At 39.8% G+C, this 23736-nt stretch overlaps 1 protein-coding gene across 1 annotated transcript; it reads right to left on the bottom strand.

Annotated features, from left to right (window-relative positions):
• Positions 1 to 20092: 20092 nt before the first annotated feature.
• gsc (goosecoid) lies at positions 20093 to 22760 on the bottom strand. The gene is made up of 3 exons (XM_080870931.1): positions 22210 to 22760; positions 21210 to 21469; positions 20093 to 20584 (listed from the first exon to the last, which is right to left on the bottom strand). The coding sequence occupies exons 1-3, from the start codon at positions 22523 to 22525 to the stop codon at positions 20435 to 20437; spliced, it is 726 nt and encodes a 241-aa protein (XP_080727057.1). The 5' UTR covers positions 22526 to 22760; the 3' UTR covers positions 20093 to 20434.
• Positions 22761 to 23736: the final 976 nt, after the last annotated feature.

The following is a 23736-nucleotide window of genomic DNA, read 5'->3' as shown; positions in this document are numbered from 1 at the left end:
CACAACTGTATTATATGCATTCTTGCCTATGGTTTGCAGCATTTGAGTCCCACAGCAGGTCCAGAGCAGCCCTAAACCCTTTTGCAGGTTACTCTGGGTTCACTGATGTCACAAGTGGCAGATGACCTTCAAAACAGGCTTTCAACAGGCCAGAGGGAAATTGTTTTGGCATTTAAAATGGAACACCTCCATATACAATCCACTGTGACCTCTCATGTGCCCATGTATCCCTAAATGGAGATATGGGGCTGAGGCTTTGCGGTCAGGAGCACTGGCCTTGAGGGACCGAGGGAGCATGGAAGATAGAGTCTAATCCGTGAAGCCTTCAGCCAAAGCTGATTTCCCACATAGGCCCATCAGCTTGAGTTACAGATTAAAAAGACAGGATCCTGATTGTACCACTTGCCTTTTCACCTCTGAGCTCTGTGTATTCTCAGTTTTAGCATTCTTAATCCAACAAGAATTCCCAAGCAGTTCACTTTAAGAACACAGACCGAGCACAAATGTTTTGGGGGTTTTTTTTAATTAATTGCCAGTGTGACGGTTTCATTCTGATCTGTTGTATCAAATTCATTGCATAATAAACATGAAGGAATACTCCTAGTTTGGAAGCTCTTGCGATTGAACATTTTCATTTTTTACAGCCTCAAAACATCATTTTTTAAACTTGTGTGAATCTAGATAGTTGCAGAAGAGGAGTGACCAAAGAGTTTCAGTGCCAGGTAACTTCACATTAAACTTTTCAAAAACACAAATTGTTACTTATGGTTACTGAGGGTTTGTCACCAGATGTGTCTGCTAGTCAAAGATACAGCTGCTGTATTTCCTAGGAAGGGAAAATTGTTAATATGCAAAACTAATAGAAGAAGCAAGATAAAGAGACAAAGATGAAAAGTTATTTTTATATGTAAGAACTGTTCAGCAAGTAAATTTTTATAGATTGGAAATTTAAATCTTGCATGTAAGACATGCCTTGTTTCCAAAGGCTTCCCAATGCTATGCACATTCAGTAATTTTCTTCTCTTAAATAGTCACCATAGACATTTTGGTAAATGGACTGGTTCTTATATAGCACTTTTCTACTCTAACTGAGCAATCAAAGCACCTTATATGACATGTCTCATTCACATATTTCACAAAGACTTTTTTCTTGTGCGTTTTCTCTGTAAATGCTTTATATCTAAAATTCCCACATAATCATACTCTGATGGATATATCAGAGAGCAACTTGGGGTCAGTATCTTGCCCAAGGATATTCAGCATGCAGGCTGGAGCAGTTGTTGATCAAACCACCAACCTTCCGATTAGTAGATGATCAGCTCTACCTCCTGAGCTACAGCCACCCCAGTTTTTCTCACGAAAACACTCATCATCTAGTGCTAAATGTTGCGGTATGTGTCTGTGAACTTGGGGCTTCCAGTTCACAACATATAAAGGTTGCATTCATACTAAGCATATTCATCTAAGTTATCTATCATGTGCAGCTTCCTGTCCAGTGCTGCAGATGGACAAAAAGGAGTGATGTTGAAACACTGTTGGGGGAGAAGTTGAAGCCCACCCAAAATACAGACACTCACTCACACACACACACACACACACACACACACACACACACACACACACACACACACACACACACACACACACACACACCCTTTTCACTGTTTGACACTTTGTTTTCTCATGGTCATTGTGGCGAGAGCTGTCACTAACAGAGAAACTGAGTGACCATGTTGATTAGATAAACCTTTGGGGCAAGGAGTGGAAATATGCTGTCAGCTCATTACCAAAATACATAAGCTCTCACTTCCAATTACTCACTTAGCAGTTGGAGATTAGACATGAGAACTGATGCCAACACCGCACTATTTCTGGGGTCAGAGGAGAAGACTGCAGTCACAAATTATAACACTTTATCCCCCCATACTTTTTTAAACATATCCTGCTGTCCTTGTACTCAGCTCACCTGAAAATTAACATTGAATATTTATACATGCATGTTAGCTGCCATTTAAGTGAATTCATGAAACATCACACCGGTTTTTGGATTAGTGTTGGCTTTTCTTTTACCCAGATCAAATGACACATTTTTGGGACACACTGGGTGATTGTCAAGTAGATCTGAAAATCTGGAACTCAGATTGCCTTGAAACCTGTTAAGTATTAAATGAGACGATCAATAATCTTACAGCTTTCCAGGCTTTACCTCATACTTTTCATCAACCAGTGATCAATGGTTGCCGGAGCATACAGCTGTTTTAGGTTGAAAAGCTCAGATAAATGAACTGCAAATTTTATGTTAAGTGTAAAACTCAGGAAAAATATAGTCAGAGGCTAACAGATGAAGGTAAGATGAGATGAGATAAACCATTATTATAAGTACCAAAGTGGGAAATGTTTTGGTCACGGCCGAAAGTGGAGAGTATAAAGTTAGGAGCAGCAAAAATTAAGAAAAAACCCCCAATAGAATAGAATAAAATAAAATAGAACAACATACTATACAAAATAGGATAAAATATTTTATCCAATAGAATAAAGTAATATACAAAATAGAATAAAAATACTATACAAGTTCGAATAAAATTGCACTGGTACTATTGCACATTACAGAGACTGGGTGAAGGCTGTCTTGGTGTGTGTGTGTGTGTGTGTGTGTGTGTGTGTGTGTGTGTGTGTGTGTGTGTGTGTGTGTGTGTGTGTGTGTGTGTGCGTGTGTGATCATCTGTAAAGTCTTTGTTGTAGAGTCTGACAGCAGTTGGCAGGAAAGACTTGCGGTATCTCTCTGTCCCACATCGTGGGTGCCGCAGCCTGCCACTGAAGGAGCTGCTCAGTGCTGTTGTCACAGTCTGCTGTATGGGGTGGGAGATGTTGTCCAACAGGGATGACAGCTTAGCCACCATTCTCCTGTCACTCACCACCTCCACTGGGTCCAGAGGGCATCCTAGAACAGAGCTGGCCCCCCAGATCAGCCTGTTCAGTCTCTTCCTGTCCCCGGCAGAGATGCTGCTGCCCCAGCAGACCACACCGTAAAAGATGGCTGAGGCCACCACAGAGTCATAGAAGGTCTTCAGGAGTGGGCCCTTTACTGAGACCTGAGCCTCCGCAGCAGTACAGCCTTTTCTGTAGAGAGCATTTGAATTGTGAGTCCAGTCCAGTTTATTGTTCAGATAAACACCAATGGACCTGTAGCTGTCCACAGCCTTAGTGTCCATGTCTTGAATGTTTAGTGGCTGCATTGGAGGATTTTTGTGCCTGTGGAAGTGTACCACCAGCTCCTTGGTTTTTCTATTGTTGATCTGCTAGCACCAGTCCACAAAGCCTTGGGTCAGTTCTCTGTACTCCCTGTCGTCCCCATCAGTGATGAGGCCAACTATTACAGAATCGTCAGAGAACTTCTGCAGGAAGCACTGGGTGGAGTTGTGGCAGAAGTCTGCAGTGTAGATGGTGAAGAGGAATGGAGGCAGAACCGTTCCCTGTTGGGTCCCCGCACTGTAGATGACCCTGTCTGACACACAGCCCTTAGTTCTCACGTACTCTGGTCAGTTGGTGAGGTAGTCCAGTATCCATGTTGTGAGGTGATGGTCCACTCCTGTGTTCTCCAGCTTGTCCTTCAGGACTGTGGGAAGAATGGTGTTGAAGGCACTGGAGAAATCAAACAACATGATTCTCAAAGTGCTCCCAGCGGTCTCCAGGTGAGAGAGGGAACAATGCAGGAGGTGAATGATGGCATCATCCACTCCAATTCTAGGCTGGTAGGCAAACTGAAGTGGGTCCAATAATGAGCTCACCAGGGGCCGAAGCTGAGCCAGGACCAGCCGCTCTAGGATCTTCATCAGGGATGTCAGAGCCACCGGCCTGTAGCTCTTGAGCTCCTTGGGACGTAGAGTCTTTGGCACTGGTACCACACAAGAGGTTTTCCAGAGCTGTGGAACTCTCCCCTCAGGCTCAGGTTGAAGATGTGCTCCATCACCCAACGCACCACCAGGTGGTAATCTGTTGACAACTCAGCCCCTCTCTTCACCCAAGTGTCCAGAACATATGGCTGCAGATCTGATGGTATGATTACAAAATGGATCATTGACCTGGTGCCACGTGCACGTAACGGCAACCTTATGTTCGAACATGGTGTTCTTTATGGACAAACTGTGGTTTGCACAGAATACCACTCAGGTTCAGATCTAGCAGGCCATTCTTCCCAATCATTCCCCTCCAGTTCTTACTGTCGTTGCCCACATGAGCCGTGAAGTCTCCCAGTAGGATCACAGAGACCCTAGGTGGAACACCCTCAAACCCCGCCCAGGAACTCCAAGAAGTTGTTCTTGTTCCGTTGTTCAGCGTATAAGCTCAGAAAACCACCCATTCCCAGACCTGATGGTGCAGGGAACAAACACTCTTATCCACCAGGAGAAACCTCAACGTACAGGCAGCAAGCCGAGGGGATATTAAGATACCCACTAAGATAATTTTATTCCTAATAAATTTCTAGTGAAAACATAGCTGACTAAAATATGTTTGTAGTACAGCTGTCACTAAAGCTACAATTATGCACATGAATTAAGATCACTAACAAAGAATCCAGCTGTCTGCAATCTACTGACATCTAGTTGTGAAATTTTACAGACTGTGCCTTTAAAGCAGGGGTTGGGGAACTCAAGGGCCTGCAGGTTTTAGATATCACCCTGGGTCAACACACCTGAATCAAATGATTAGTTCATTACCAGGACTCTGGAGAATGTCAAGACATGTTGAGGAAGTAATTTAACCATTTAAATCAGCTGTGTTGGATCAAGGATACATCTAAAACCTGCTTTAAAGCAATCAAGTAACAACAAATCAAACAATGATATTATTTCACCAGAAGGACAAAAGCAGTGCACTAAGTTGTGGCGAGCCTGCTGAGAAGAAGAAGTGTAGCTGCTTAGGTGGGAGGCTGTTGGCTTTAGCAGTGTCATGATCTAAATGCCCTGATGTGCCAAGAACACTTGCTTTGCTAAGAGGAGCTCTATAAAATCTGCACAGGCTCCTCTTGTTGCCCAGTTTCTTATTCTTTTTATTTATTTTTCAAAGTTTTTTTTTTTATTATTCTCATTAATGTATGTCTTGTGTAATAATGCCAGAGCTGACAGAGAGGAAGAAAAAAGGAATAAAGAGAAAAAAGGGGATGAGCCCAACGGTTCACCAAGTGCTGCAACAAAACACAGTCTCAGAGATAACAGCACCTGAAAGAGAGAAAGCAAACATACAATGTTTTATCTTTACGTGTGTGTGTGTGTGTGTGTGTGTGTGTGTGTGTGTGTGTGTGTGTGTGTGTGTGTGTGTGTGTGTGTGTGTGTGTGTGTGTGTTAAAAAGTGCTTGATAATGAGGATGGTATAATTAATTATAAGTGTGTAATGTATGTATTATATTGTATAAACAAGCACTTGATAAACTGTGCCACTCTCTGAGCCTGGTTCTGTTCAGGGAGTAGCACATTTCATACACTTTTCCTCACAGCCATGCAAATTGTGAGAAGAAACTGGCTGAGGAATTGTAGTGACATAAGATTATGATCATTATATACTCATCTATAAAGTATAATAGCCCATGATTGATGATAGGAATTAGTCGTGTCTGCTTATATACATGTTAGAATCACAAGTGTAAAAATAAGGAAACACTCTAAGAGAGAAATGAGGCAGGTGTTGTATATTTACACAACTCGGATCATTTATTCATTGTAATTATAGCTTTATTCCACAAGAGGGCACAGGCAGCCTGTGTAGACAAAGATTTTAACAACAGTTTAAACATTTGTGATTTGAATATGCCTCTGCATCTCTGCATCCAGAGCATGCTCTCTCCTCAGCACTAAACATCCATCCACTAGTTATTTAAAGCAGAAGTTGGCAGCCTGACAAGCAAATCTAATGCAAAAATCAATTAGTAATTACTCCCTGTATGTCAGCCTCAAGCAGATGCAGCTGTTCTTCAGCTTCAGGAGAAGCTCTATAGGACATACATGCTGAAAGACATGAAACACTGAGCATAGGTCTTTAGTCTAAAGATAATTTATTTACACTTGCATCTAAATGATAAACAGAGGAGGTGCCTTAGGACGCCAACTGTCTGCCACCTCTATAATAGAGATTTAAGATCCCTTCCTTAACGCCCACTTACATCTTGCATCAGTTGATCTCAATGGGTCACATGATACAGTGAGGCAAGGTCTCACAATGATTTCACTCGAAACCTCTGCAGATAATGACCCATGCCTTTTTTCACACTTTGGCTCATGAGGCAGATGATCAATAGTGGGTCAACTACCTTCTTAAGGGAGAACTCCCACTAGGGCTTAAACACCTGGGACTCTCAACCATTTTGTATTTAGTATTAATACAGAGAATCTGCAAGTACAAGCGTTTTTCTCTGATACAGGAGAAGAGGTTGAGACACAGGCTATAGAACTGCTTGAATGTGTTTAGGTTCTGTGTTAGTTTTAGCTCTTGGGACACAACTCCTAATCTCTGAATCTTTGAATTCCAGTGTTTTCAGTCCCATTGCCAATGATGTATAAATTCAAGTTCCAAGCCATGCAGTCTTAAATGCAACAAATATTTGTGACAGAATGGGTTGCTGTGAAGACCTTTCTGAATTCGAGTGTGGTACTGTAGTATCACTGTCACCACCGCAGCAAGTAAGTTGGTGAAATTTCTTCCTTTCAAGATGCTCAACAAGTGTTAATATTATAAATTGGAGATATTTACTAACCACAGAAACTCAGCCACCACGTGGTAGCAGCGCGTCGACACTCAAAGTTGATGTGTTGCTAGTGTATAAAAGTTGCCAACAATCTCCTGGCTTAGTAACTGCAAAGTCCTAAATACTTTGAGTTTTCGGGCAGAGTAGAAAAGCTCTACATAAGAACCAGTCCATTTTTAATTTACTATAAAACTTTTTGTGTGGAAGCTATGGAACTGTCTTGTTGGAAAAGGGCCTTTTTCACACTCATTGACTCAAATGAGTCACACTACAATATTATGCTAAAAACAGTGTTATAAATGTGTGGGGAGTATGAACTAACACTCAATGGAGTAAATTTGTCAGCCAGTTTTGCAGAAGGAAAAGGTGCATTTGGCAGTGTAGATGAGCTGATGGACAAATATTGACTTGTTTAGGACTTGAACTTGGCTTGACTTGTTGGTTTTGGCTTGGGACATGACTACATAACAAAGACATGAGACTTACTTGTGACCTGCAAAATACTAGCCAACTACACAAAAACATTGCAATTGCTGGTATCATATGAACAGATTGTGCTTGATGTGCCAGAACCCCCCACCCCTCATCCATTCTTATCAAGTGACAAATAAATCTGGAAATAGTCCATGTCTTCAGTGATGAAGACCATGAAAGGTGGTTAATAGCTTGGAAAAAGACTTGTGAGCAGACCCTAAATAAAGTGTGCAAATGATTTTTCGGACTAAAAAACACATAATCAGTTATATAAAAATAATAAAGGTTAAATAGGTGTTTTAAAAATTCTATGTAACACAAGCAGCAGTGGCTTTCTTAATTTCTGTGCATTTAACTGAAAAATGTATCACATTCTCGCATGTGAAGAAGCATCTATCATCAGATAAGTAGACAGAAGAGACTCTTTGCAATTCGTGGTGTAGTCTTTTCCATTGATGATCTTTTTCTGGGGTTTTGTGTGTGTGTGTGTGTGTGTGTGTGTGTGTGTGTGTGTGTGTGTGTGTGTGTGTGTGTGTGTGTGTGTGTGTGTGTGTGTGTCTAGGGAGTGCAATTCTGTTGTTGATACAGCCCATAATTTTGATTTATCCTTTGGGTAAATAGAGAGCGGTTTGCTCTGGCCCTTGGAAGAACATAGCCATCAAATCACATGATCATTAATCCACACATTGTTTTATTTACCCCTTGCTCTCAGCAACTAGGAGACAGAGTGGAGGAGGACAAGGGGGGACACTCTGGGGTCAAAAACAAGTGATCTACTGTGAGCCCCTGCTTATAGAGTCGAGCTAGGTGGGGGGAGGATGGGCTGATATAAACATGCTGCTTTTTAGTTTCAGGTGGTGCTGTGGTAATTTTTTTCTGGATCATGTTGGTAACAGAGGCAAGCAGCAGCTAAAAACCCAGAAAGCCCAAGGGTGGGATTGAACTTAGGGTGAGCGTTCCCCCAGATGTCAGCAGGGCATGTACACCTACAACTGCAATACCCACCCCCAGAAGCCAAACACAAAGGCCCAGACAAGTTGCAAGAACACTTCAATCACCACACTGTCATTTATCAACGTACCCAGCAAATCAAGAGCTACAGGCTTTTCTTGTTTGGGTCAAGGCTCACATTAATTTATTGGTATCACTGTTTCTACTGTGATACCAGATGCTATATTGTTGGGGGGCTTTTGTTGCCCCCTGGTAGGGTCTCCCAAAGCAAATTGCTCCTGGGTGAGGGGTCAAACAAATGATGATGAAAAAAGTCAATTAACAATAATAATAATGTAATATGGAATAAAAAACATTTTTGTTAGCTTTAATTTTTGAAGTAGAATTAAAAAGCAAGTAAAAAAATCAAGTAAAATTTCTGCTTTGTTTTTAGCACAGAGCTGATGCATTTAGCCTCATTTTACCCAAACTAATATCATAGAATCCTCAAATCTGCTCCTTATTAAAACGTTCAACATTTGTATCCACATCAGCACCATCGCTGATCCATAAACACAACAGAGTGTAACAACAAGCATGTATGTCTTCAGTGCACACGCACACTTCTTTCATGAACCTTGAGCTTTACATCAGTAATTACAGAATTTGCTTATATTCGCTGACACAAAGACAAGATTGTTCACAGTCAAACAGCAAATGATGCTTCAGTTCAGACTGAAGGTGGTTAGGTTTCAGCCCCAGCAGTGCAACAGCTTCTTCCTGTGGTCACATAGTCACACTTGTTATCTACACTTTAATAACTTTCTGATGTGAGTAGAGCATAATGAATGTATTCCTACACTCTGAACAGCCAAGTTAGGAAATTTTAAATGTAACACATTTTATGTCACATTGTTGTACTATCAAATTTTGCACGTAGCACATAAAATGATGCAAGCTCTGCAGCTCGTTCTGTCAGTGCTGTAATTATGTTACATCTTTTACATTGAGTATTTTCATGCGGTTGTATTGCAGCAATGCCATGGCTGGCAGTTATACTACATTTCTTTCAGCCTTAATACTTTATAAATAAAAAGGTGAGAAGAACAAGACTTGTGTTTAAAAATATTGAAACTTTTTGTTCAAAGCAGTCAAATTAGTCACTTTAGCCTGGTTTCAGAGGTCAAACCCAAACTCAGTCACCTCCGGAAACCAAGTTTCAGTATCTGTTCTGAAATAGACTAAATGGATCATAACAAAATTTGGTGCAAACATTTTGCCCAGAGGATATTATTTCTCAATGGGTCAGAGAGGAAACAGACCTGAAACCTTCAGCCATAGAGGGCAGCAAAACACTACTTTTCAACTTGCAATGAAAATACTTTCTCAGAAAACCCAGTAGCTGGTTTTATGTTGAGTGGTGTTTGGTAATTCTCAAAATGGTCTCATTTCTGTGAATTTTGTCTGTTCACTTAGTATTTTTCACGTTGAAACATTTTAAGAAAATTAAATTACAGTCTCTGGTTTCCTCTTCTTTTAAACGTTACATCAACATATGTTCTTTTCCAGGAGACTTGCTATAATCTTAACTATGAATACTAGTCGTCGTCATAACTTGACTGTGCAAACGCATTTAGGCTCCACAATCGGAAAACTACGTAAGAAGTGTTTCTGATATTTTTATACTTGCTTTGCTTTTCAGTTGTGACTTCAATGAAAACAGCTTCACTTTGTTTGTGCTGCTGTGGAATCTGACGATTAAGACTTGACTCTTTTTACACTTACCTTGTGTTTTTTTTACTCAGCCTCCAAAGTGTTAGGAAAAAAATCATTTAGGGTTGTTCTCTGTTGATCAACTTGTTACACATTTTGCTCTTAGAGAGGCTTTCATTGTTTCTCTTTAAATCTGCTTTCTGCCTCCTACTCATCATCAGTATCTCCCTTTCTTCTTGCTGCCTCTCTCCCTATAACCTGCAGCCCCCAAACCACAACCTGTCCCTCTAAACTGCAATATCAGCTGGTGATATGTGGTCAGACATTCATCCCAGTGGCTTGCTCTCACAAACTGAAAGAAAACCACACACACACACACACACACACACACAAACACACACACACACACACACACACACACACACACACACACACACACACACACACACTTATTGTATCATTTGGTTTGTTTTTTAAAGGTGTAATAATAATAATAATAATAATAATAATAATAATAATAATAAAGTAAAGCTCTTGAAAATTCAAAAATAATATTTTTATTTATTACTGAAAAATCTCGATCGTTTAAAGGCATGTAAAAAAAAATTAACATTTAGCTTGTGAATTGTGACTTAGAAATAAAATTAAGAGATTCAGTTCCACGGTAACATATTTTGATGGCGTCTTTTCTGTCCCTTCTCTCCTTTTTCAGTTATGTCAAAGTTATTTTGTCACTTTGAAGGAATTGGCTGCAGACTTTTCAGTCAATATCCACTGTGAAACAGCCAGCAATAATGTATTGATAACAGGGAAAGCAAAGTTTATATTTGCAGTGTTGGATCACCCAACACAGGCAAGCTTTAAGTTGAGTTTTATGCTACATAGAAATGACAGGAAAATAAGAGGAGAATGACAGGAAAGTACAGAGTTTTCATTTATGGTTACAGGTTACAGCATGCACATTTTAGAACGAACCTTTCTTTTGGAGGCTTGTGAATTACCGTGGCTTTACCTTGAAATCTTTTACGGTGGTTTAAACCTGAGTTGTCACAGGCTTTATAATCTCCTCCTCCACCATAGAGATCAGTGAGCATTGGCAGCACCTGGCTTTGACCTGCACTATAGCTCCTCAGATTTAAGGTTCCTCAGTGATTTTAAGCCAGCCAGGCGGGAGTGCCAGGGGGAGCGGCTAATTGAAGTCAGCAGATGGCAGGTGTGCTGTGATTTGTGTGGTGACAAGCAGTGTAATTACACGGCTGGTCAGAAAGAACATTACAGTAGTTAAGGGGTTTCACGGGCGCTAACTCGGCCAATAAAAGGATACTTACATTTTGGTATTTGTAAATCGTGGGGAGTGCTGCGACGCTGCTCAATACAATGTATGTTTGTGGTGGGGTGTACATCTGCAGTGTAAGTACATTTCTTTATCCTTCCTTGGACCAAGAAATCTCTAAAAAAAATCTCTGTTAAAAGAGGTTTCAGGACAGAGTGAGTAAAACATAATAAATTCCCTTTCCCTTTCTGAATTTTCAGACAGAGCTAAAATTATAATTCCATGTGTGCCCCAGAGATGCAATTTTGTTTTCTTCAGACACATGACATTTTTTAATGCATGTAAAGGTGATACTTTTCTTCTTTTTATAATAATGGAAACTATGGTACCTATGATGAAGACTGGTCTTGAATTCAGTCCTTGTATGTGACTAGACAGAAAATGTCCAACACATTTTGACTGACTGAAAAGCTTAGCACCAACATCTGTTCTATATTTACTTTACTCATCTAGTAACTAAACACAATAACTATATTTCATAGTTTAAAGGCAGTTTTAAAGTTGAAACAGCTCTGAAAAGTGGAAAACACAAAGACATAAATCAGTACATATCAGACTAGGGAGATGATAAATCATGTTTAGATTTAATTGCATTCAATTCGATTTTGCTATTTGTAATAAATAGTCATCTTGTCTGCACTGATTGTGCATAAGAAGAAGACAAAGTCACCGCTCATATCCAGCATATCTTTTTTTTAAATTTTTTGTTGTTATTATTATTATTATTATTATTATTATTATTATTATTATTATTATTACATTTATTTTTATCTTATTTTTTGTTGTTTGTTACAAGAACAGAATGAACATTTTGGTTATTTTTTTGGTTTCTGTGTACAAAGGTTAAATACAAATTTAACCAGCTAAATGGACATCCAGCTATTTGGTAGTGTAGCACACCTACAAGTAGTGTCACGATGTCAGCATGAGTAACACAATTTTGTCTGTCTAAACAGTGCAAGCACTGGCTAACACTTGAATGGAGGGGTTCTTATATAATTCTGCTCTACTCTTATCACAACATTTTACATGTCTAGTTCATCCAAGTACTTATTTCATACTCTGAAGAATGCGTAGCATGTGGGTCAGAATCTTGCCCAAGGATACTTTGGCACACAGACTGGAGCAGCCAGGGCTCAAACCACCAATCTTCCAGTTAGTATGTGACCTGCAATACCTCCTGAGCTGCAGCCACATACACATGCTGACATGTTTATGCATTAACAGCAGACAATATTTGTGACCAAAGCATGTTTTATTTGAGTACTGTGTAACCTATGGCCTAAATAAGGGTGAAAATATTGAGCTGATAGCTGCCTTGACTTGAGTTGTTGTGACTTGACACTAGAGAAATACAACTGCATTGAATTGAACTGAAATATTATTGGTTTTGCAGTAAATCCAATAACTAACACAAAAAATTTAATGAAAGGAAAACGCTTTTAATCCAACAAATCTCTGTGGAAGCAAAACCAGGGATGGTAAGACAGTGAAAAGGCAACTCCATAGAGCAGCCACATGTTGGGTATTTAAATGGCTGTGGTATGACTTTTTCCACTGTGTATTTGTACATGCCTTTATGTGTAGCCATGTATCCAACCAACTTTAATCTGGCCTCAAGAGTCAGGCTCTCTAGAAAGATCCAGAGGCCAAAAAGATAGTCATGGACAAAAACAAAAACAAACTTCAAACCACACGTCATCCCAGTGATATATGGTAATAATACAGGAGGAAGTTTACATTTTGTAAAAATATGCATTATTTGTCTTAGCTTTCATTCATGACTGGCTGAGCCTGCCATGATGAGGGAGGCCATTTTCTCAAATGTTTCTGGACGTGGACCACAGAGCAGCCAACACCCCTGTCTATCTTTAGAGCAGGGAATCCACCCAAGAGCTGTCAGTCCAGCCGCCAAATCCAGGACTGCTAAAACTCTCCAGACCCCCAAACACTAACAGCGTCATTCAGAGACATCTGCACACACACACACACATCCACGCACGCACAATGCATACACACTTGTGCGTGTGTCTGACTGACTGCAGATGTGTATGCATGCATATGTGTATGTATACGTGCAAACACACACGCACGCACAGGCTCAGATACTATAGACGTGGTGGTATTTACTAGAAAAAAGTAAATAAATCAGACCTCAGCATCATCAGCTGGGCTTACGTAAGTGCAGCTCACCCACAGAAAATTACACAGAATCCAAAAAAATGAAAAACAACTTCTTTTTTTCCCCCCAAAATGCTTGCAGAAGGAGTAAAGATTTATCTACTCTGAAAGTTAACTCAATACCTAATTTTTCTTGGACTCCACCTTTGTTTTTCCAAGTGCTGGGAACAGTATAAAAAAGGTCAAAGAAAGAAAATGTTTTGTTTTTTTTAACTGGTTGCATTAAATTTGTGAAACAGAAAATGACTGCAGCTGAAAAAAAGATAAATGGCTCTAGCTGTGGGCTCATGGATCTCACTGGAGCTCTGTACAGAGGTACTTAATAAATCACTGGTGTCCATACAAGGAGTTAATTGGGATGGTGTTTTTCACTATTTGTGTGGGTGCCAAGTCTCAGGGAGCTTGAACTGATCCAGGCTCTAATCTGTTTTTTAAAAAGTCTCTTTAGCAGCCTGCTTCTATGTCACTCTCCTCATGATCTGAGTACAGCCACCACAAAGCAAGGTGATTTCTTCTTTGATGGGAGCCTGTGTGGCATATGAATGTTGATAGACTGATCAAAGCAAGATCGGCAAGAAAATCTATGTAAGGTACTTTTCACCACTTTGTACTATTAATAATTGAAAAGCCATGTATAGCTCTCTGTTTTAAATGGAAAACAGAAAAATGTTTAATGCTAACTTTGAAAATTCTTGTTTATTTGTTCTGTCAGCAAATAACTAAGTGTAATCCATTTCATTTAAGTCTGTACATGAATTTAAATAATAAATTCATGTACAGTTAGGACAGTTAGGATAATGTTAGGAAAAAAAGATGGAGAATTAAAAAAAAAATTCTCTAATTTCTTTTAAATTTACTCGAGTAAAAGCTATACTCTATAGTGGTGGAAAGACAAATGCCCAAAGTGATTAATTAGATTAGGCACTGAAAACCTAATTACCCATCCATCCATCTTCTTCTAGTTACCCAGTTCAGGGTCACTGGGGTGCTGGAAACAATCACAATTGTCATAGGGCAAGAGGCAGGTCATCAGGTATAAAATTATTTTTTTTACTTAAAGCTTTGAATTTCTGCGATGTTTTCTCTCTGAGTTAATGAAACAGAAAATGTTTTATGCTCTCTTTGTAAAATACCAAGCTTTTTAAAGTGAATTTCTGGCTGTGTTACCAAGAGTGAATTAATTTAAGATGCTATTGTTATTTTACAGTGATTGCTGAAAGGACTGTGATTACAGTGAGGCACTGCTTTTCAGTGACTACAAAAGATAATGATGTGAAAAACAAAGTCGTGTTTGAGTTGACCTAAAACTAAATTATTATAAGCAAACTGTTGTTGTGGTATGTAATAAAAATACTTAAAAATCTAAAAAAAAAAAAAAAAAAAAAACAGACAGAGAAAAGTTAAGGTGTTTGATCTAAAAACATTAAAAGGCTGCCTTAAATGTTTACATTTTCATGATTTCTTAATTTCATGACTTTCTTTGAACTTAATGGTTCCTTGTTCTAGGGTTTTAAGATTGGGAACAAAGGGTTCTCTGTACACCATCTTCCTGACAGCGTTTGGGTAATTTCACGTTATACTCTCATTCTGATTAATGGAATGGCATTTATGTAGAGCTTTCAAGTCCTACTGACAACTCAAAGCACTTGTAACCATAAATTCTTATAGTATTGTATACAATTGTATCCTCTAAAAATTTCAACAGCAGCCACCCTAACATGTTGTCTTTGAACAGTGGGGGGAATAAAAACCACCTGGGCTCACAGACACGTGCAAACCTCACACAGAAAGACCTCAGCTGGGGTTCAAACCAGAAACCTTCTTGCCACCCAAACCTGACCGAACTCATAAAAATGGCAATTATATGAGCTATATGCACTAAAGAGATACGATTGTTACATGTTTTTGTTTCGTACAGGGATGACACCGTAGAGGTCACGAGCTGCAGCGATGAAGATTTGTGTTGTGTGTCCTTGCATGTCGGAATGGTCAAGGTTAGACCAAGATTTGCATAAATACTGAAAATGTAAATATGCTCTGTCAAACTAAAAAGAAATTGACTTATTTGCAATCTTTAACTAAGCAATAATTTTCCCTGATCATGTGTGTGACTTTCCTAAACATAACCATGAAAACACAATGATTTTTAGAGCTGATTTTGTATAATAGACTGATGGGATCTGGGCAGCAAAAACATGCACTTCAAACCATATTTGTTGTTCTACATTACCAGGCTTTGGGTTGTCCTGATGTCATTCCTCATCATGTTTAGGCATGCTCTGATTAGTGTAAAAAATTGATATCTGATAACTGTAAATTGTACTTTCTTAATTTACAACGTGCTTGTTTAGCTGAACATTGTGGTTTGTGTTGTGGTGTACTCATTAGTTTGAGGGTTTGTGCTCCTCTTGATGCCAGCTGTGTTCCTTTCTTTGAACTCCAGCTTCTCTCCTGGTTGTCAAAAGAAGTGATTCACAGCTTCACTGCTTTTTCTGTCTAGATTAGGGCTGTCACAATATCAGATTTTCACTTCATAATTGTTGTGCTAATGTCTGTCTAAAACCTGCAAAAATAGCTCTAATACTCCCAGTCAAATTCATCTTAAACTTCATTTATTTTGTTTTGTCATTTTTTGGCAAATGAATTATACCAAAAATGCAACATTAAACCCAAATCTTCCAAGTTCATAACTATATAAATGCATAAAAACAAAATAATTGTAAAATAATTTATCGTATGATCTGTTTGTCATTTTTAACTGTGCCAATATTTTTACTACATTTTTTAACATAATGTTTTTTTTAATTTTCAAAATTCTAATTCAGTATAATATAATCATTTTTTTTTACATATTATTAAAGTATTATATTTAAAGGGCTTTTTTGTTGTGGTTGTGGTTTTTTTTGTTTGCTTTGCTGGAAAACTGAAACTTGGTCCTAGTTTATGACAAAAATGACATAATATAAGACTAGCGACTGAAGTTCTCAGAGGCACCAAGAATAAGTTACAGTGAGCATTATAACAAAAATATAAACATAAATTCTTATGTTATTTGAAAAGACAAACATTTGGGGGAATAAAAGACATTTAATACAAAGCCATCATTTTTGCAGTGAAATCGAACATTTCTTTTTGGACTTTCAATATCATCTGCCTCCAGAAAAGCAGCACTTATGGTCACTGACAGAGCATAAGGATACATGTATGTGCTGATGTCTCTGCTTCAGGATGAGTGGCAGAGTGCCCTTTGATATGTAATATTTTAAAATGATGACATGTAATATTTTAAAATGAGAACACATGGCAAGCATTAACTCAGTAAATAGTCCCAGCTAATACAACTGCACAAACAGGATTGAGTGCCTCGAGGACTTTACCGTGTGGCTAAAAAAACACTATACAAAAAGCTGAAAAACAATATTAAGTCAGTGGGGAGAAATTGACTCAAAATGACAGAGGGACAGTGTGACTCTGCACTCTGTTGTAGGACCTAATAAAGTGAGATTAAGTGAAATATAATAAATTAAATTTAAATATGTAGTTAAAACCATAGCTTGGATAAAAGCAGTTTATTGCACAGGTGAAGGACTCCATCTATGCTGGCACTACAGCAGAGTTTGGCTGCAAGTAAAATAACACTTCATTATTCCTGCAAGAATCCTCGGTTCAGTCTTTTACCTGCTGAGAGGTATTTGGAGTTTTAAAGGAAAGGTTAAGTGTCAATTTAATTTAATGTAAATTGGAATTAAATAATCTTACCCAGTTTGAATGTCGATATATAGTTCAATTACATTTTATTTTTACCAGCTGACTCTAACAGTTGTCTCCAGTCTCCAGACTGTATGATGGATATCCTACAATATTAGAGAGAAAATCCCAACAACCAGACTAGCTTGATGTGAAAGTGTGGTGCGAGAATAATTCCTCTTTTAGAGCAAACGGCCTCTCACAGAACCAGGAGAGGCATCTGCTACGACTGGTTAGGCATGGAGAGGAAAATAGAAGACAGAACAGCAAACAGAACAAAACACAAATTAGAGAAAGTATGCGAATGTTAATGACAAATAATTAGGTGTCATCTGTAAAAATCCTCAAAACAATATCTGCGTTTAAATAAAGCAACTCGTGCAACATCAGCTGTACTTCAGTCCTCAGTGAATTAAACACCTTTGTTTTAATAGTAATTTTCCTTTAAAATGGTGTCAGAAAGATGATTGATTGATCGGTGGTTGATCGATCAATCAATCAAGAGCGATCGATTGATCGCTGAGTCTGCAATCAATCGTGTTCATGAAAAAACACCACAGACACTCACCTCTGGATACAGACAGCATACAGCGTGACGGTCAGGCAGCAGGTCTGCAGGGCTCTGATGAAAACTGAATTCATAAGAAAGAAATAATGTACTTAAGGACTGGTTCATCTGCTCTAACCTAATGCGTCATCGTTGCTGTGCTAGCATTTATATTACAACAGAACCTGCATGCAGCAGAAGTCTTTACCCCTAGTTTGCCATGGAGACTACTTTTTACAATGCATTTTAAACAACAGCTTATAACAATATTTATCTTTTACTGTAAACAGCTAAAGAGGTGGGTAACACCCTTTCATTAGGAACACTTAATAAAGCAAATTTGAAATTTCCCATACAAATGCGCAAACCCTTTAATAAAGGGTACAACACAAAACACACAAAAAGTGTGTGAATTTTTCTTTTTAATAAATATGACCTAACAGCAATCACAAGCAGTCTTTTCTGTGTGGATTTCAAATTTTTAATAGCTTTTAGAACGCCATTGCTGTACACAAACACAAACTTTCAGAAATATAGAAGCTAAACTACTCGTGAATACACTTTTATTCATGTAAGATTTAACAGTTGATATAAAAGTGTCAGTTTACACGTGATTGTTTTTTCCAATACAAATGAGCAACCAGCTAAAGGAAAAACCAGCGCAGTATCTTTCTACTCCTCAGCACAGATAGTCCACATCTGATGAAATTTGCTCTGAAGCGACAGGCAACATTCTTTCAGAAGATGGAAACAGAACTCCGAGCTCACCGCCACATGTGTGAGAGCTGCTCTGGTTACTGTAAAGGTGAGAACATGTGACCAACTGTTTCATTTTCATCAAGGAAAGAGTCGTGAATGATACCTACACCTAAAGACGATCGCTCAGAATCATAGACTCAAACCAAACCAGCACACCAGAACCAGCAGAACCTGCCAGACTTCATCTGTGAGCATACTGGAGTGTCCGGGTCACTTAATTTTGTTGCCTCCAGCTGAAAAATGTGAAAAGAGCAATAGCCAGCGCAACACAGTTGTTATCATTATTTTTATTATTATTATCATTATTGTTATTATTATTATTATTATTATTATTATTATTGTTGTTTTATTATTATTATCAACAACAACAACAATAACAATAATAATAATAATAATAATAACATATTTGTATAGCCTTTCTGAAGAACCCCGAGGACGATTTACACAAGAGTAGGAAAAAAAAGAAAAGAAAAAGAAAGAAGGCTAAAGGTTGCGGGTTTTGTTGAAGAAGTGCGTTTTGAGAAGTCCATTTTGATATGGAATTATGACTAGACAGTGGATGTCCCACACGTGTTTGAAAAGAGAAAGGTGAACCCGATTTTAGAGCTTGATTGTTTTTCCACTTGTATCGAAAAATGAAGTTGCTATTGCGAAAGCGTGGAGGCCCGGACTCCATTCGTTTATCTGGCCACTTTTATTTCTATGTAGATATATTTAATGAATCATTGTATTTAGCTGTGTGTTTACTGCATCAGTTTATTGATGCAATCACATTGCCCTCTATTTCATAATCACATTGACCTTTATCTCGTATGTGGCATTTCTGACCTTGATGCTGTGTTTATCAGCAGCTGCATTTGCTCATGTTTGCTCATTCTAAACGACATGAGGAGCTCAATGTGAGCTGAGCCCTTTAACTGGGGGAAATAATCGAGAGGAGGCCATAAAGAGCGCAAATGTTAAGGCACTGTAAAAAATAAATAAATAAAATAATAATAATAATTTTTTCTACAATGTATATGGAGAGAGAGAGAGAGAGAGAGAGAGAGAGAGAGAGAGAGAGAGAGAGAGAGAGAGGGACTTCAACACTCTGCAGATAGCGTTCATACCTTCTCTTTGCTCGGTGTCTCTTTGCTCCTCTGTTTCAGCTTACACTGACACTTTGATCCAGATCTGCTGAGCGGGCCAAACGTTTCTGGACTGTTGTTGTTGTTGGTTTGTCAATGATAATAAACGTACCAAGTTTTAAAAAAAAATGAAGGAAATAGCTGCAGTTGTTTGTTGGCGGTTGTTTTCTCCACGGTTTCCATTTAAAATGATCGACCTGACCTCTCTAACCTGTCCTGTTCTGGGGTTGTTTTTTTTTTAACTCATTGCCCAAAAGATGTTTTAAACAAACCCCAAATCGTCAGCGGGACATAAAAGAGCCACAGTTCAGATGTGATAACAATAAAATCATCTTTCATTTCATTTACTTTCACATAAAGGCTTTTATATGTGGAGGCCTGCAGCAGCTTTTCTCCCTGACGTTTTGGAAGCTAAAAACAAAAAACCCCAGAACGTTCGTTTTCTTCGAGCTATATTTCACAGCCTGTTTACAAGCTCTTTTCAGTCTGTGGTTCTGCCGCCGAGCGCAGAATGAAAGCGCACACTGTTTAAATGAGCGCACATTTATCTGTCCTTTATACGTTTCTCTTATTTTTGCCAAAGACAAAAGAACAGTAATAATAATGATAGAATTACAACATTTAATATCCATGAAAATATCACATATAGAGAACATCACGATATATTCACACATGTCAGTCAGTTCAGAGGGCGTCTCATCCCTGTGTGTGGAACGTTACAAAAGCAGCTTAAATTAAATTTAAATAATGAACACAGTCAATAATAAAATGTAGATATATATACAACTGTGCAACATGGCAACACCACACCACCACAATGTCTCGGGGTCCACATCGATTTCCACGGGACAAGCCGATGAGGCCGTGTTAGGTCCGCTCTGTTATCAGCTGTCCGAGTCCACCTCGCTCTTACTCTCTTCGGGTTTCTCCGCGGACGTTTTAGTGGATTTGTTCCATTTCTGAGAGTTCTCTGATTCTTCCGATGAAGACCTTTTCTGCCTCCTCCACTTCGCACGTCTGTTTTTGAACCACACCTGCGTGACAGAGAGAGAGCACACTTTGAACGTGTCTGTGTGGCGACTGATGCTGAGCACGGCCACAGCTCAGCCCCTTATTCTTAATCTATTGTTTTCAATGGATTATTATAACTATCACGATGGTGATGATGATGATGATGATGATGATGATGATGATGATGATGATTATTGTTTTGTTGTTGTTGTTGTTGTTGTTGTTATTGTTTTGTTTTTGCTTTGAAGCAGTGTTACTTGCTGCACATTGTAGATAAGCATCGACTTTGTTTTCAGAATCAGGGCAGAAGATAAACTGTTGCAAACAGAAACATTTAATAAAATTGAATTAAATTACATTTCTGTTCAATATTATACAACCTCTAACATAGTGATTTTTGTGAATTTTGTTGAAGCAACAAAAAAGATAATAATAATAATAATAATAATAATAATAATAATAATAATAATAATAATAATAATAATAAAGGTGAGCAAACTTTAATTATTATTATTATTATTATTCAATAATAATAATAACATTGTGAGCGCGTGTCAGCCGGGTTTTAGAACTCACTGCACGTGAGTGTGTTTATGAGTGGAGTGAAAGCTTTGAAAGAAGATAGCTTTTAAAAATAAAAGCGCTGACCTCGACCTTCTCCTCGCGGAGGTGGACCTTGCGGGCAAGTTGTTCGCGAGTGCCGACGTCCGGATACTTAGTTTCTTGGAAGAGGCCCTCCAGAGCCTCGAGCTGCTCGTCCGTGAAGATGGTGCGGTGCCTTCGCTTCCTGCGGCAGTGCAGCTGGTTGAGGAGCTGCAGCTCGGTCCGAGACAGGCTGCTCATGTTCATGTAGGACATCATCTGGTGGGGCACCGGAGAGATCAGCACCGAGCCCGGGCTGTCATAGCCTGCATGACGGACAGACAGCACACATCATGGCTGGGTGGAAACCCTATATATACACTCAATTATTTGGCGTATTAAAATCACTCCGTTTTTTACTACAAAACAAAACAAAACAAAACAAATAAAATAAAATAAATATAAAATAAAATACATTAAATGAACTGTGGAAGAGGCTGTTTTATGCATGACAGAATGTGTGGAAACACCAAAACAGATCCCAGCGATGGAAAAGCTCAGCTCCAGTCTTTCCTGTATTCAAAGTTAAGCTCGCGCACGTGCCTGAGCGCTTCTGCTTCCTGTGTATGAATCCAGAACAGCTCGGTGATATTCGTCCTGATTGCGAAACAGCAGCGACAGTAATGTCTCACAAAAAGACTTCACACGTGAACATTTGCGAGTTTTTACAAAGCTTTGAAATGCAGCATGGAGTCTGAAATAATTTTACAAACGCGTATTTCAGGCGTGTTTACACTGAATCTTAATTGTAAGATAGTGCTCGCAAGCGATGAAATATTACGCATGATTGTAATTAATTTGTATTAATAACGAATAATTACTTCACGGTGGCATTACGCGCGTTGACCTAGAGGCTGATGGGCCCTCTGGCTTGGAAGCTACTTCGCTCCACAGATGCTTTCTCTGAGAAATACAGAGTGTGAGGGGGAAAAAAAGTTCCCGTGGCGGATCCTTCACTGCGTAGGTCTTAGCTGAGTCTGTGACACTCTGTGACTGGCCGTGTTACCTGTGGGGATGCAGGGGCACTGCTGCGGGCTGAGGCCGGGCACGGAGCCGCAGCACGGGGGCCCTGCCGCGGCGCCCTGGACGTGCAGCTGGCTGTAGTAGTAGCCATTATATCCGATCCTGCTCCCGCTCACGGGCTGCACCGGGGGGGCCACGGGCCCGCACGTGGCTGAATACAGTCCGTTGTAGTCGGTGTAGAGAGAGTCCGTCAGGCCGGCGGACAGCACCACCGGGCCGCTCCGGTGCAGCAGCAGCGGCTCCTTACAGCTCGGCCGCGCGGACAGGATGCTGTCGATGCTGAACATCCCGGCGGGCATCACACCGGTGTGCGGCGGGAACTCTCCGAAAAGTGGGAACCAGCTGTGAGCGTCCTGGACTGACGGGATTCCGTGCTCCGGGAGAACGTAAGCTACAACTGCGTCATCGCGGCTCCGGGACTCGTGTGTGCTCTCTCTCTCTGCTGGAGAATACGGACAGGAGGTTTGGGGGAACCGCCTGAGTCCGGGGCTGTTCTTATACACTGCTGACGTCACAGCAACAAGTCTCCTTGCGCTCGTCTTGCTGCGTGAACGCGCCACGGAGCTGTGTATTGAATTAATTCAATTAAGATAATCCAGAGTGTTTGCAGACTTTTAGAAACGTGTCACTGGGCCGCGGGGGCTCTTCCTACAGAGTAATCCGATTATCGCGGTGTCAGCGAGACTTTGTGCAGGACATCACAGCAGCGTTTACAGGCTGCTTCAACGTGCCCCTCAGCACAGATCAAAGTCCTCATAAAACCAGTGCACCGGTCTCCGTGAGCTGTGCCCATCACTCTGGACACTCTGACATCATTACTGACTCAAAGCAAGAAAGTCGCTAAAGCTCGAGCAGTGAGCAGACATGACGGTTATTTTGTTGCTCATTAATATCTATCACTAATGGCCCATTTAGGACTACTTAACAACAAAGAAACCATTAGATTAACAATCTGTGCGCATGAGTGCGGTGAAAGTGTGACCGGGGCTTTACCTGTTACCTCCTCTGCCTTCCTGCATGACTAAATGAAAATGTCACCCTGAAACACGCTGTATTAAAGCTGGGGGTCATCTCATTATCCACCCTCGCTGTTCCGTGGGGAGGAAGTCAGCGCTTTCCTCCATAGTTGTCTTTCTTTCCCCCTGACCGGGCGAAGGTAACGGCCCATTATCGCTTCCATTCAGTGAAGGAAAGGGGAACTTATTAAGTATTTACATGGCTAATCAACATAGACTTAGCGGTCGGGAAACGGGCGCTGGCTGCTGCAGTGGAACGTGGATTCCAGCTCAGACCTTAATGGGACGATGATTGCATTTAACACTCTGCAGGATGTTCGCACATGCTGCTGTCAGGCGGCCAGATAAGCCTGAGCTGTGAAGATACGGAGGTGATTAGCACTGTGTGGCCGCACAGTTTACACACAAGCTCTGTTCTAAGTTTACACTCCTCTTACCTGCAGACCATCCATCAAATTGTTTTTACAGCATTTTAAAAAATGTGGATGAAATAC

This window comes from Rhamphochromis sp. 'chilingali', assembly GCF_963969265.1.
Source record: "Rhamphochromis sp. 'chilingali' genome assembly, chromosome: 21".
Lineage (NCBI taxonomy): Eukaryota > Metazoa > Chordata > Actinopteri > Cichliformes > Cichlidae > Rhamphochromis > Rhamphochromis sp. 'chilingali'.
This window is presented reverse-complemented; position numbering and strand designations above follow the sequence as displayed.

Bases quoted from the DNA above. Each gene is read 5' to 3' on its own strand.
- gsc (XM_080870931.1), bottom strand. From the start codon at position 22,525: ATGCCCGCCGGGATGTTCAGCATCGACAGCATCCTGTCCGCGCGGCCG. The intron at 21,470-22,209 runs GTAACACGGCCA...TCCGTCATGCAG, and splicing joins GTGCCCCTGCATCCCCACAG to GCTATGACAGCCCGGGCTCG. The intron at 20,585-21,209 runs GTCAGCGCTTTT...TCTGTCACGCAG, and splicing joins TCCGCGAGGAGAAGGTCGAG to GTGTGGTTCAAAAACAGACG.